Here is a 15,022-nt window from a genome sequence, read left to right as displayed (position 1 = left end):
CACTGCCTTTAAAGCCTTCACTTTATGGCCTTCACAGAACAAGAATGCGCAATAGGTGATGCATTTGTTTCTGAAAAGGCGCAATAATCGACGACTTTAAACCAGAAGCGCCGGCATTACTGCATTTGATCGAAATACAGCGACTTAGCATCGAAAGTGTAATCAATTTATTGAGGAATATCTTCAATTCGTCAGGGTAAATACAGTGAGGTGATGGATCAAGTAGAAAGATGAGGATCAATCCTGCCGCAGATTAGAGGCTTTCAAAGACGGAGTTTCGATGCCAATTTAAAAATAGCCGTTGCAGAATACGCCGTAAATCATAGTATTTACAGCGCTAGCAAAGCGCTAATACATCGCGGAAGTCATTTCGGGGGTCTCGATGCGGCAGATTCAAAGAATTAGAGGAAAATATCGTCGAATTTGTGTGCAAATGCAGAGCAGAAGCTCTTTGTGTAACTTATGCAATGATTCGCGACGAGGCATTGAAAATTGATATAATTTTTTTTCAGTTTTAATGTTTGTTGGAAAAAGTTTATTTCTTAATTTTATTACTTTGATATTTTTAAGTCCTGTAGTTTAATTGTTTTGCTTAGCAGGCATTTAATAGCAATATTTTTATAATATTTATAATTTATTTAACACAATTTTATTTAGATTTCCTAAATTCTACAGGTCACTTGGATTTGTGATAACTTGATGGGTGTGTTACACTGGATCTAAGGAAGTTTCAGGGCCAAATGCAATACTGTTTATGGGCTTTAAGTTAAAGCTTATATATTGACATTGTCTGTAGTCATTTGGAAATCAAAAATATTAATAATTTGTGAAGGTTTAAAAAATACAATAGCCTTGGATGCTTAAAAAAATTTCTCATTTCTTCATTACATCTGGTTAAGGAACTATCTTTGAAAAACTCTTTCACAACCGTATCATTGTCTATCTGTGTAAATTTGATTTATTGAATCTCTCCCAACATGGCTTTATTAAAGGCAAGTCAACTATGTCTGCTGTTTTTCAGCTTGTTAATGACATTATCTTAGGTCTTGCCAACCAGAAAGCAATTATTGGGATTTTTTATGATTTAACAAAGGCATTTGATACTGTCAATCATTGCATATTGTACAGTAAACTTGTCCAAATCGGAATTAATGGCAATGCTTTAGCTTGGATAAAATCCTATTTAACTAATCGTAAGCAGGTAGTGCAATTAAACACTAATTGTAATGGTGATGTTAATCAGAACTACTCAGATGTCCTTATATCAAATTGTGGAGTGCCCCAAGGATCCATTCTAGGGCCACTATTATTCATCATTTTTATTAACGACCTACCATCTCATTTGCATCAGAGTAAAGTCATTTTATATGCTGATGATGCTACTACTCTGAGTTTTGGTAATAAGACAGGGGAGGTGATTGATATGGCACGCTCATCAGTAGCACAGATGATTGACTGGTGTAAAAGTAATAACTTAAAATTGAATGGAAAAAAAACATGTTTTTTAAATTCCCATCACAAAATTAGTCCTCCTGAAATGAGTCCTCTACTTAAGACTAATTCATCAACAGCCATTCAGCAGTCTAGCTCTACAAAATTTTTAGGGTTGAAATTAACTGAAAACCTTGATTGGCAATATCATATTGAGGATTTAGTTAGCAAAATGGCAACGGGAATATATATGATTCGCAAATTGGCTCCAACTACTTCATTAGAAATACTGAAATTGATATATTATGCCAAAATTCATTCTCACTTGGCTTATTGTGTAGTTTTATGGGGAAACACAAGTGCTGCTGCTAGAGCATTCTCTATGCAAAAAAGAGCCTTGAAAGTTATGGCAAATGTGTCCATCAGGTCTCCTGGAAAGCCATTATTTCTAAAATATAATATAATGACACTACCAAGTATGTACATTTTTTACTGTGCACTATTTGTAAAAAAGAACCCTACCTTATTTTTACCAAACTCCTCGGTTCATGCCTATCTGACCCGTGGGAGTGAAAATATACATATCTTGCAACAATTATGTGCCAAAAGAGGTCCACATCACTCTGCCTCGCTTATTTTTAACAAATTGCCTACGAGTATAAAACATATTTCAAATATTAATGTTTTTAAGACAGAATTAAAAAAATTTCTACAGCCTAAGGGTTATTATAATGTAAATGAATTTTTGTCTGATAGTTTATGACAACATGTATGTTTTGATGTTCTCCCTGACAATGTTCTATGTCACATGTTTGACCCATAGAACAATAAAGATATTATTATTATTATAAATTACTGATACATGCAATGGATCACAACATGTTTTAGGTATAGTTATTTTGTTGTTCATGGTTAAATAAAAAAACACAGTACTATTCCACTATTTAACCATGAATATCTCATCGTTCCACCAAGTAACGCCTAAATCTGTTGATTATATTATTTTGTTGTGATGGAAAATATGTGAACAGATTTGTTCTTAATCTTCACAGAAAATAATAGTTTTTATCGAATCTAGAATCTTAACTTGCTAACCACAGAAAAATTGCCTTCCTTTACATTTTAAATTTTTTCCCAAAACTGAGGTCTCAAAATTGGGGGGGGGGGACTATATTCGGGGGGGGACTATATTCGGAGATATACGGTATTTCCTTGACGGTCAGAAAGTATATGAGAATCAAATAGTTAAACATCTTTTTTTTAAAGATTAAATAAATGGTAACTTAATGAAGAAAATCCAAATGAAATCATTTGTTAATAGTGCGTTTAATACTCAATATATATTTTTGCACGACAGGTTGAAATTTAATTAAAAATTGCTATTTTTTCAAGCATTTATTATGTTTCTTATCTGGTCTCTTGCTAATTTTTTCAATTCGTATTGTCATTTGTCTTGAGGTATCCTACAGGCAAGGCCTAAATGGGATTCCTACTTTATCCTTATTTATTTAAAATGTAAAATGTGCTTTTAATGATGATTCCACGGATAAATAAAAATAAATTGGTTAATTATTTATGCGGTTCGTAAAGATTCACGAGCTACGATTGAGACACAAGATAAAAGTAGGTGGACAATAACGGAGAAAGTGAAGCAGACGGAGACGAGGAGGAACGACAAAGTGTAGGACATAGTACGAGAGGAGAGAAATGTGTGTTACAGGAGGGAATGTTTGGTAAACGAGAGATAGGAAGGAAATAAGAGATTTGATGGAAAGGAATTTCATAGTGAATTGAAGAGGAAATCCATGAAAGGAGGAAGTACAGCCAGAATGTTTCGTAAATACTCATTACAAACCTACCTTAATCGGTAGGTTACTTTAGTAATAATACATAAATTTTGACACATTTTTGTACGAATTATTTTTATGAAAATTGTAAAAGTGCCTAAAATACCATAACACGCGTCTTCGTCATCCCTAACGTCCAGTTGCAGCCCCCACGTAGAAGAAATTTCCTCCCGAGATTCTCCACTTGATGATTACTGTGAAATCCGGGAAGGAAATATTTATCTGAAGCGAAGATCACAAGTTTTTATGAAATCCGGGGGAAACAGAATATTTCACAAAAGGGGCATTGTATATTTTTCTTTTGTACTCCACGTTGTGACGAACGGGTTTGCGTCCGTTATAAAGTAGGGCAGGAAACACCTCAGAGCGGGAGCGATGTGAAAAAACGAATAAATTTTGGGAAGCAAAACGAACGGGATAATTGGAAGGGGAGGTTGAGGGTAAAGAGACCACGCGTATTCATGGGTTGCAAACACAAGAAATGCGTTTATTCACAAAAAACGTGATAATTAAAGTTAGCATACAAAAAATATGGGGAGTAGCACTTGAAATGATGTTAGTAGGGCCGGATTGTCAAGGATCGGATACAAAATACAAAGAAACCAAAAATCAACTTGATAACCTAAAAATAAGTTTAAAATGAACTGCATTTAAATCTTCTTGCAGGGTTTAAAAGTCCACTGCTACACATTAGAAATTCAAGGTTCACTTATTGTTCCAGCACAACTTGAAACAGGGGGGAAAAGGGGGGGTAGGAGAGAAAAACGTTCTCGACACTGCTTCGACCGGGGAAAGTGGTGAGGGCACGGTTTTTTACTGCACCTTGTTCGGGAACACGAAGTCACACTAGGGGATGGCGAGGCCGAGCAGACTACTCATGAGCTCGTGATGGTTCCTCGTTGCATTTTCCAGGCTGTTGACTGGAGAGTTGCCAAGGTGCTTTCTCTCTCTCTCCGATGCCCAGTGGCTCAATGCTCAACTGACTTGAGCGAATGCAAGCTGTAGTTGCCTCGGGAGTCTGCCGATCATTTCTGTCTCTCCGCATGCCTGGTGGCGCAATGCTCGATCCACTCGAGTCTAGGCGAGTCGTAGCTGTCTCGGGAGTCTCCCGACCATCTCTGCCCGATGCCTGGTGGCTCAATCTCGTTAAGCACACCTCGTGACAGGGGAAGGGAGGGGAGGGCAGTGGTTTTCACTTGCGCGCTCTGTTGGGTCGTGATTCACTCACATCGTTGCGCGGTATTCAAAAAATGCTGTTCACACGTACACAAAATAAACTAAACTTACACTAAATAAACTTAACAGCCAAAAAAAAAGGAAAGGGTAGAAACTGGGACAAGTGCTCCCCATAAATAATAGCTAGCGCTGCCGTTACAACGTGGATTTATTTAAGAAAAAAATTAGAGGGACAACGCTTTACGGGAAAACCTCATGGCGGAGAAGTTAAAAACATTTTACCTTCTTCCAGAAATATTTAAATTGGAAAAAGTGGGAAATAAATTTTTTTATGCATCGGGAGTAACGTTTTTCATTGAAAACGAAATCTCTAAGATATTTAGACGGGTTGAAACACCATGAAGAACAAACGATATTCTCAAAAATGTCAAGGAATAATAAAATTGTACCTTTCAATTCTTACTTGCCGGATTATATCGCTACTACAGGAGATTGCTTTAATTAGTATCCAAATCATTTTTTTTTTATATTTGAATACTTCCGGGTTGTTGGAGACGAAATCTCCCTAATCTCTGTGCTCTACACTTCCGTAAATAATATCCATTTCCCAATCTCGAAGACCGCCGTGTTGCCTTGAGATACGTCTACTTCCATGCAGCGGAGAGACAGAGCGCGGTGACACTCGACTACCTAGGTGTTCAACAGTCACAAACCCAAGTCCCAAGTTGGCGAGAGGGTTCCCAAAATTTCAGTCATCTAAACCCCATCCCCTCCACATCGCCTCCCCTCCCTTCCCTAAACACTGCCCCCTATGTGCCCTCCCTCGAGTCCAAGGCCACTTACTAGTCGGCTAGGCTCGCTAGCCACTAGGCCGAGTTTTTGAGGGGTGGGGGAAGGATCCATACTCGAAAGTGCCCGATGTACCCGGCAGCCTTAAGAACCTACATTCAACTAAAACAATGGTAACAGATGCAAACAAATGGTGGTGGTAACAAATAGTAATTTACAATAAACCTACCTCGGATATAGTTGAAGATGGTTTGCTCACTTGAAGAGTTGCTTGCTCGAAAATCTCTAGAATACTTACAGCAAATTGCATAGCCATCCAATCATCAGCAACCATTTCCACAGAAAGTTTGATGTCACTCTAACTCAAAAGTAAAATTATCACTTCTCTCTGCTCTCCGAAGCATGTGGAGGGAGCTATTCCAGGGGGTTGGTTCATCCTGTTTCATCCATTGCTGCTGCAGTCTTAGCTGAGTTTGACGGGTTTTTAATAACGTTGAGTTCTTTAGCAGAATGTTTGAAACTTCCCACAAATTTCTTTGTTTTCTTCAATAGAGTCGTAAATTTTTGGTTGTTCACAAAGCCATCTTTAATTACCAGTTGCAGTGTATGCACTACACATGATATTGCTTCAAACTGTGATAGGTTCAGAGCCGCGGTTGTGTCTGTTCCATTGTCCCTTATGATAGCAACAACTTTAGAGGATATGCTCCAGTCACTGAAAACGTTCAATAAGAAACTCTTGAAGTTGACAGCAGTATGGGGTACTTCAGTAAATGGCACTACTTTCAGGCACTTGTGTGTCATTTTGAGGGCATACTTTGCTCCGGAATAGAAGTGTGCTGTAACAGCCATATAGTCCTCATTTGCAATAGATGTCCTCATATCTGTTGTAATAGCCACGTATTTGGCCAAATGCAACTCTTCCTTAACATTTTGGTGCACTTCACTGTACATATCAACAAGAACTTTATTTGAAAATGTTTTGTGTGATGGTATGGTGTACCTTGGCGTGATGGTTTATCAATTTTCTGAATCCTTTATTATCCACTACTGGCAGTGGCTGCAAATCAAGACACATCATCTCACAAATTATTTTTGTAATTTTTTTGGCTCTAGAATCGCTACTTTTGAATTTAGTCACTCTGTCAAAGAGATTATCCAATGTTGGCTTCTTCTTCCTGGTCCTTACATTAATACTTTTTGGATAAGATCGATGTGGTGTTTCCTGTGGATTTGAGACAGTGACTGACGTATCTGAATCAAAGTATGCCCTATCAATAGGTTCAATGTTTGAATAAGCTGAAAGAAGTTACCTAATCTGAATTTGGTGATTTTATTTCTACACCTTCTGATGGGACATCAATAAGCTGGTCATAAAAGATTTTTTTCATTCCCAGGCCTGTAGAAACTTCCTTTGATGGTTCAGTAGCAGACACTGGTAATTTATTGCATCTAGCTGGGTTATCCAATGAGGCAGACTTACTTGAATTTTCGGGCTGAAAAAATGACACAATTTTAGAAAGCCCAGAATCTGCGCAAGGCTTTCCTGGGGAGGGTCTTCTAGGGCTGAGGTCTTTGTCTTGGTGGATACATTTGCTCCTGAATTTATATGATGCAACTTTTCCAGGTGTTTCAATAAGTTAGACGTTGTTTTGCTGCTCCCACATCTTGAAATAAGAGTACTACGCGAAGAACACTTTGCAAATTAACTATTTGAAAATACTTCCACACGTAAGAGGGCATTGTTCACAAAAAGGGCAGTAGATTATCAAGCAGCAGCACTTGCAATGACTTGTGCAGGACAGCAGTTCTTTCGGTTGTCTTTCGTTCAGATATAACCGTTAAAGCCACTCCACACCTGAGTGGTGACTACATTGTCGTTTGGCCACAGTGGGTAAACAATAATGTAGCGTTCATTGCAACCATACATACCAGAGCAGCCTCGCGGGTGCGTAGTGGCAGCCGAACGCGACCTGTCGAGTCAACCCGTAGGCTTATGCCGAGCAAGTATCAACTTTCTCAAGGGTTGCATAGATGAAACAGGCCTATACAACCGCGAATGTGTCTAAATATTTATTGTTGATGCAGACACGTGTTAGTCTATGAAAAAAAGTTATATAAAAAAACCCACTCTCTGCGCGTATATATAAGAAACTTTTTTTTCACAGGCAAACTCGCTCTCTGCATGTTTTTATTATCATCAGATGTGAAATATCATTCAAAATTAAAAAATATATTTTCCGATCTATTACAAGTTAAAATTGGTGGTCCGCATGAATTCTCCATTGGTGATTCATTATCGCAATAATTTGATTTGACGTGACCAGCGGTTAATAAAAGGATGAAAAACGCATGCATTGCTTCTCTATCCCGTGGTTTTCAATTTTTTTTCTCTGAGAGTTGCTCATGAACGCCCCCCTTCTTGTGTGGGCGTTTTCCTGCAGTGGGCGTTTTCCTGCAGTGGGTTTTTTCGCTGAAGGATATTACACCCTTATCCTCATGTTTTTTCCCACCAGCTTAAATCTTTTTTACACAAAAATTTCACATGTAGTTGTTTGTATTTTTTGACATTTCACAAACAGTGTATATTGTATATTCTTGGTACTGTAAACGTTTGTCTAATATTTTATAATATGCTTGCATTGACGTTATCAAGGGGTTAGGTGGAAGAGGGGACTTTCCAGTCTCAACCTCGCCCGAATAAAGGCATATTATTATTATTATTATGAACATGCACCATTTCAGGGTTCGTCGGTTTGTCGGTCTTGCCGACATTTTTATGTTTCCGAGGCCGCCTAGGTATGTTCATCGCAGCACCCGCGTGCCGGGCATATCCTCCACGCGGGCAAGACTGACACCGCGGCCGCTTAGGTGTGTGGCGGCCTTTATGCCCCAAGCTTATGGTCAATGCTCAAAACATTTATCTTCCGGAATTAATGGAATCGGAATCGACTTTAGGCGATCGATTCCAATTCCATGCCCGAGAATCTGTGGAATCGAGAATCGACATTTGGAATCAACTCATCCCTAATTATAATGTTGTATATTAAATATATTTTATGCATTCATATTTATGCATTATGCTTTTCGATAGCCATTCATTGCTAAAATTAATCATATGCTGTGATGGTGGGATGTACATTTAAGATATTTAAGGAAATCAAGGTATTGATTTTTTTCTTTTTTACCCTGCTAAAAATAGTGTTTTTTTTCATAGTGATGTATTTATAGTCTCTAGGAACCATTTGAGTAATCGTCTAGAATGAGCTAGAAAAGCAGATGTGTATGTATTTCAACTATGTACTTATGATTCATTACTACCGGAATCTTTATTGCTATTTGTCATTGCCCTTCGGTATCGAACTATCTCCTTAAAACCAAGGACAGTCTTCTTTGACATATTCTACTTTATTTTTCACAGTATATCGACTATGCAACCTATGACACCAATGTTACTATCACAACACTGTCCTCAATTCGTTTGCCACGTGTAATGGCAAATTACGTCAGCCCCACCATAAGGGATTTTGTCTCCAATATTGCTTCAGATGCTATAAATTTCTTTTAACCATGGTAGTTGGTGATTATTTTGTGGTATAATTGTAATACTTACTGTATTTATCTGAATACATATATTCCCCCTTTCTTTCCGAAAATGCCCGTGGTGAAAGTAAAGGGGGGGACTATACTCCTATGCATTTTTTTTTATTTTTCCCATAACTGAAGCGTCAAAATTAGAGGGGGGACTATACTCGAAGGGAGAAATACATTCAGAGAAATACGGTAACCTTTGCGAGTTGAGAGTATTTTATTTACAAATTAACATACTACATATGTATATGTATTTTTTTATAGTTTTTTTATATTTGGTTTGAAAGTACATTTCTTGTTATTTACTTCTCATTGCAAAAATAATGAATTACAAAAGCATTTACTTCATTAAGTAAAATGAGGAATTGATTTTCTTAAAGGAACATCCAATTGGGCTGGAGATTATTTCACCAATACTGGTGGAGTTGGTTTTGTGATACGGGATCCAGTGCATAAATTTCTACCAGATGATGAAGAGCACTCGTCAGATTTGACTGAAGAAGAAGAGAGTAATGTGCGCGATCAGTTGCAGGCTGTGTTTGAGAGAGATTGGGACTCTGAGTATTCTCAATACAAGTTCGGGTAGTTAAACTTTTTCTTTTTTCCGGTGGTGGATGATAAAATACTGCCATTTTTATTCATAAACATAATAAGCATGTGTAAAACTGCTCGTGATTGCGTTAATCAAAAGTCAAATCCTCCTCATAGTGATCCATCATAAAATAATGAAACAGTGGGCCATATAATTTGGCCAGTGAAATGTATCGCATGTGAATGAACTGGCATTGGTTCCTGAATGGAGTGAATCGTAAATGGGAATCACGTGTGTGTGATGGGTGTGTTCTGAGAGTGAGACCAGTGAACGATGGGAAGCACCCACCTTTCGAAGAGACACGGTGTGATACATGGCAGCCAACCCTCAGGACCTCTGTAAGTTATGGAATCTTCTAATGCCATTATAATACTTCATGGAATGGAATGACCAAGTATTGCAATAATTATTATGTATTAAACTGTGGTTTGTCCTAGCTTGGGAGGTTTACTATAGGAGGCCTATGGCTTCAATTGATGTGTAGGTTATAGAGCCTACACTTGTCATTCTTTTGCTCATTTTCTTGAGTGCATGGAAAGTTGTGATTCTGCCCTCAAGAATGTTACTAATTCAGAGAACATATATTCTTATAATTTAAGCAGTGGTCCTCAAGAGCTGCCCTATTTGTGTGTGTGTTCATGTTCATTGTGATGTGTATGTTTAAGTCGTTATGTGAATATTTTTTATACTTGGGATGAGCCAGAAAGTAGTTTTAGTGCTATCAATTAAGGTAAAATTGCAGTAGTGCTGGACTTAATCTCATTGTGAAGGAAATAACTTTGTACCCGTTACACTTGAAAATGCAGCTCGTACCAATCGGCCATGAACTTGTTGATCTAACTGTGCTAGATCACCGTTTGCTTACACTTCTTAAATCCAATATCCTATCCTTGCATGGGTTGGACAATTTATGGAATGTAATATCCAAGCAATTCATAGTACAGGCGGTCTCCACGTTCCTTAAAACATGTACGAAAGTCAAACCATTGAGTGCCATACTAATTTGGGGTTATGTTCCAAAAATAGCGAAATATACATTCTAAAACCTTATTCTTATTTACTAATGTTGAATAATAAATCAATAAAATTCCTCACATTATGTAATTTCTTTTGAAAATACTCAGAAAATGTAAATAAAAATAATAAAAAAACAATGCCGTTGGGTACCGAGTGAAACTTCGGTTAGGTGTTTAAGTTGACATTCCACTTATAATTTCCACTAGAAATAAAGAGACACAGTAAGGAGCATAACAAAATTCAATTGTTGAACACTCACTCTTGATACCTTTAAATTTTTGCATAAAAATTCCTGGCGGTCGACATCTCGTCACACCATATCTGGTGATACTGTATCATTTGCATGTTATATAAAAAAGACAAAAGACATGCATAATTCAGGTGATATTTCGTGCAGTATTGTTGCTGAAGGTGTAAATGTTGTACATGACTTAAGTGGGACCCAAAGGAAAAAACAATCAGAAAGAAGCACTTGTATTTATTAATTTTATTGACAGCTGTTTGATGGTGTCTCGTCAACTTTATTAAAAACTCTCTCCAATTAGTGCTGAACTTCAGTTTTCTTCTTCTCTTGATAAAGGAGCCTGTAGCAGGCAGTGTCTCTCTTAAATTAATCTCCATGATTAAAGTCAACATTGCCTTCAATCGTATGCACACGTATCGTCTTCATAAACTGTCAAATGAAATGGTTGAATGTTTGGATGTGCGGTGAACATTTCAAATTTCAAAAAATTACTTATAGACAAACGTTCAAAAGTCCGAATTTAGTGTACAAAAGTCCAGTAAAAGGTGTCTATTTGGAAGGTATGAATATGTGAATTGTACGAAAGTCGAGGTCCACCTGTATCTTTTTTATTACGTTTTGCTCATAATTTGTTGATGAAGGACTTTGAGAAGTTGTGAACTTGAGGTGTACTTGCAGTTGATAAATTCCCCTCACATGGAATTGTGATATCTTTACGTCAAGCCTTGTGGTACCAAAGTGTTTTTCATTCAGGTATCAACTTCCCATTACATATGCTTACAATAATTATTTGATAAGCATGCTGAAATTAATGTTGTCAGCTACTTCTCCTGTGCTCAAGCAAGTTTGCTATAGACAACTGTAGATAATGTTTGTGTTGATATTGAATTACACGTGCCATATTTGAGCCTCTAGTTACTGCTGTTAATTTACTAATAAGGATATCTACTGGCCTGGAAAAGTGAACGAAGTTGGGAAAATCAAGTAATGGGATGGAAAATGTAATTGAGCATCAGAAAAAAAACCTCAATTTTTTTCTGACAAAATGAAAATCTATTTGTGCGAGACTACATGGTGTGGTGTCTGACAGTGTAGTTTCCGACATCGAACAGTGGTTTTGAAGCAATCATACAAACCACTTATCTGAGTCCGTGATCTTGCAGCCACAGATGCGTGGTTTTCGGAAACCAGGTATCACACGAAGGAGTAGGAATGGGAGTACAATCACGTTTTTGCTGCTAAAAAGATCGTGGTCGGGAAAAGAAAGCTCTTAATGATTCCGGAAAACAAGCTAAAATAACAGGCAATGTGCATAAATGATATTTAATCACTTGAAACTTAGGAAAAATACAAAATTCCTCCTTGGGAGGGGTTTCAGATGCCTGAGATGAAAGGGAACATTCAACCTAATGCACGACAAACTAACGCCAAGAAATAGCACACACACTTATATCACTCTTGAAGTGAAGTTTCGAAACCTTTCAACTGGGTTAGGTTCTTAGCTTTCTGCTCTCTCTTTCTGCCACCCTCAACTTCATCGTAAATATGCTGTAGTGCATCAATTTCAGAGTGTTTATTGGTATAATTTTCTCCATCACTTGCCGAACTTACACTTTCATCTGAATCACTAGCTAGTAATTCTTCAGTATTTTGTTGTCCATTGGAAATTGTAATCTTTTTCTACTTATTGAAGCTATTATCCCCAATTATAAAAATAACCACACCTGGTAAGTACACACGAGGAAAATTACAACACACTGCCAAAAAGAACACCATAGAGGATGAATGGTTCTAGTGGACTGTAACACTTGGTTTCAAAACTCCATCAAGAGATGAGGAAATATCTCGAAGGGGTCCTAGAATATGCTGACTGTGTGAAGGGACTCTTTATCTACCATGATTACTGTGTATGGAATAGAATCCAGGAATTGTGAGGCAAAAGGTGGGAGGCAGAAGAAAGGTTGTGATTTTTATGACCTAATTCATCATTCAAAGGACTAATTTCACTATTTATGATTTAATTTCGGAACTTGATTGTGGTTGGGTTTTTCTTTGAAGAGCCCTGACTAGCATCCCTTTTTTCCGGCGGTGTGCCCTTCTTAGTTGCCGGCTTGGTAGCCTTATCCGGCTTGGCTTGTTTTATATTCTTAATCGTATGTTCTTCCTTCTTTTTCTCTTGCGTGTCTGTATTATTATTTTTCTCACTTTCATTTGGCAAATTTCATCACAAATGGCATGTGATATTTTATTTGGTGAGATTTTTGTGCTGCATGGGTGTTCATGCTATTGTTCTCAATGAAAATTATGAAGCAGATATGTATTGCATTGCTAATGCTGGTTTTTTTATCATGTTTGTTAAAAATGCTATTCTTTAGATCTGTGTGTTTTTTCCTTAAGAAAATAATGCCAATTATGTCTTGGAATTAAAAACTTGTGCACTATATTCTTATATTTTTAGTTTTAACTTTGTATTCTCCTTGTATAGGCCTCCTGTATAAGAGCCTTTTTAGTGTCACATCTGTGTTTGGATAATGTCCCTGGTAACTTACTAAGTTTATTTTTATTGCAGTAATTTTTCAGTGCATTATGGTACATAAACGAAAGTTATCTTATTGACCAGATCATTTTACCTTCGGTATCATAAATAAATGTCCTCTTAATATGTAATGACACTATAACGTTTGGATTCCATGAAAATTCAGCCTTGTTGGATAGATAGATAATCCTAATGTTTCTTGGAGAGGTTCAAAGAATTATCCCTGAATAGGGTAGTTTCCTTCATCAAAGAAAACGAAAGGCATTGATTGTGATTCGTTACCCACCATTAGTGTATTCATAATAATCAAACTACATATGTATTTTGTATTAGAAATCTGAGTTTAGACGAATGTTAATGGTCAATTTTAACTGCATTTGAAAAAGGCCAAATTGACGCCCATGCAATGCCACTCCACGTGACGTCACAGGGACCTAGTTTCTATACGAGTAGATAGGAGTGTTAAGGACCTTGGGTATTCTCTGGAATGAGACTCTCTCTTTCACTTCGATGTCACTTTATTTGTCACACACTTGTACAAATAAGACTTGAGCAGTCCCCGACTGCTCCAACACTCCCACTGTTTCTCTCTAGACTCTCTCGACTCGACTCCTCCTCTGGCCCCTCGTCGTGACCCCTCGTCGTGACCCCTCGAGCCTCCTCGATAGAGTTCACCCTTACTCCGGCAGGGGGCAGCATTTCCCCGGGGGGGACACGCCGCTTGGTGGCGTGACAGTCGGCCTCTCCTTACCCCAGGTCCGCCCTCGGTCCTCTGCCAGACTGTCAGGGTGCTCGGGTTGACCACCTTGCCGTCATCTTCTTCTTCTGCATTCAAGGGGGGTTTATGGCACGCTTCATACCTTTTCTTATACCTCCATTGGACCACTCCTATTCTAGCTAAAGCTTCCTCCCTAACTTGTCCTTCCCCCTTCCTCCTCACTGTCACTATCCTGCAACAGCAATACTACCCGATTACCTAAGGCATTTCGTGGACTGTGCGCAAACAATAGTTTGTGGGCGCTCTTCCCTGTCGTCTTGTTCACCATGAGATCATCGCAAACTGAATCTCAGGAAACCCAACGTCCCAGTCACTTCCATCCTCTGATGTATATTTCGTGAAAATAGCCCTAGTAATTATGTACACTGTTTGACCTTTCAACCTGCCCGTTTGCTTTTGGAGTGGCTGTCGCGTTCTTTATGTGTTTGATCTGATTCTTGCCACAAAACTCTTCGAACTCCTTTGCAGTGAAGGCGGTTCCTCTGTCTGATACCAGACGCTCGGGGCACCCAAATAGGCTGACGATATCCTTCAGCGCTTCACAAACTTGCTTTGTTTTTGTCTTCCTTACTGCTCTCAGCACTATGAACTTGGTGAAGTTATCCTGATAAGCTAGTACGTACTCATGGTCTCTCTTACTTCGTTGAAATGGTCCCAGATGGTCCACATGAACGGTATGAAATGGGGTGGCTACCCTCTCAGTTGTGTGTAATGTCCCCTCCTTCATTCCTCCAGTTCTCTTGTGGTGAGCACACTCAATGCAGGCAACGATGTACTTCTTCACTCTTTGCCTCATTCTCGGAAACCAGAAATGCCTCTTGATCTGTTCAAGAGTCTTCTCCTCTGCGTAGTGCCCTAATTCGTCATGGTTGCCTTTTATGATCCGCCAAATAGCATCTTTAGGAACCACCACTTGGCTCCTCCATCTGACTTGCGGCACACCCAGTTGTCCCTTATGTTGTAGTCAGTGTGTACTTGACGTTCGTCGTTGCTACATGAAGTTTTCTTCAGTATTCCATGT

General features: G+C 38.3%; 2 protein-coding genes across 3 annotated transcripts in view; one reads left to right on the top strand and one right to left on the bottom strand.

The window, feature by feature from the left end:
• Nucleotides 1–10,525, top strand: part of LOC124153331 (5'-3' exonuclease PLD3-like) — a 269,542-nt gene extending 259,017 nt beyond the window's left edge. For both annotated transcript variants that reach the window (XM_046526433.1, XM_046526434.1), the window contains one exon: nt 9,215–10,525. In XM_046526433.1, coding sequence (XP_046382389.1) covers nt 9,215–9,420 — 206 coding nt within the window. In that variant the 3' untranslated portion in view covers nt 9,421–10,525. The remainder of the gene's footprint in view (nt 1–9,214) is intronic.
• Nucleotides 10,526–13,725: 3,200 nt separating this feature from the next.
• On the bottom strand, nt 13,726–14,797 carry LOC124173948. Its single transcript, XM_046553113.1, has 2 exons — nt 14,376–14,797; nt 13,726–14,173 (listed from the first exon to the last, which is right to left on the bottom strand). Exons 1-2 carry the CDS (start codon nt 14,795–14,797, stop codon nt 13,726–13,728), a joined length of 870 nt encoding a protein of 289 aa, XP_046409069.1.
• Nucleotides 14,798–15,022: the final 225 nt, after the last annotated feature.

Source organism: Ischnura elegans, chromosome 2, assembly GCF_921293095.1.
Source record: "Ischnura elegans chromosome 2, ioIscEleg1.1, whole genome shotgun sequence".
NCBI lineage: Eukaryota > Metazoa > Arthropoda > Insecta > Odonata > Coenagrionidae > Ischnura > Ischnura elegans.
The sequence above is the reverse complement of the archived record's forward strand: the minus strand, read 5'-3'. Positions and strand labels throughout refer to the sequence as shown.

Bases quoted from the DNA above. Each gene is read 5' to 3' on its own strand.
- LOC124173948 (XM_046553113.1), bottom strand. From the start codon at position 14,797: ATGAGGCAAAGAGTGAAGAAGTACATCGTTGCCTGCATTGAGTGTGCT. The intron at 14,174-14,375 runs GTCAAACAGTGT...TTGCTGTTGCAG, and splicing joins GCAAACGGGCAGGTTGAAAG to GATAGTGACAGTGAGGAGGA.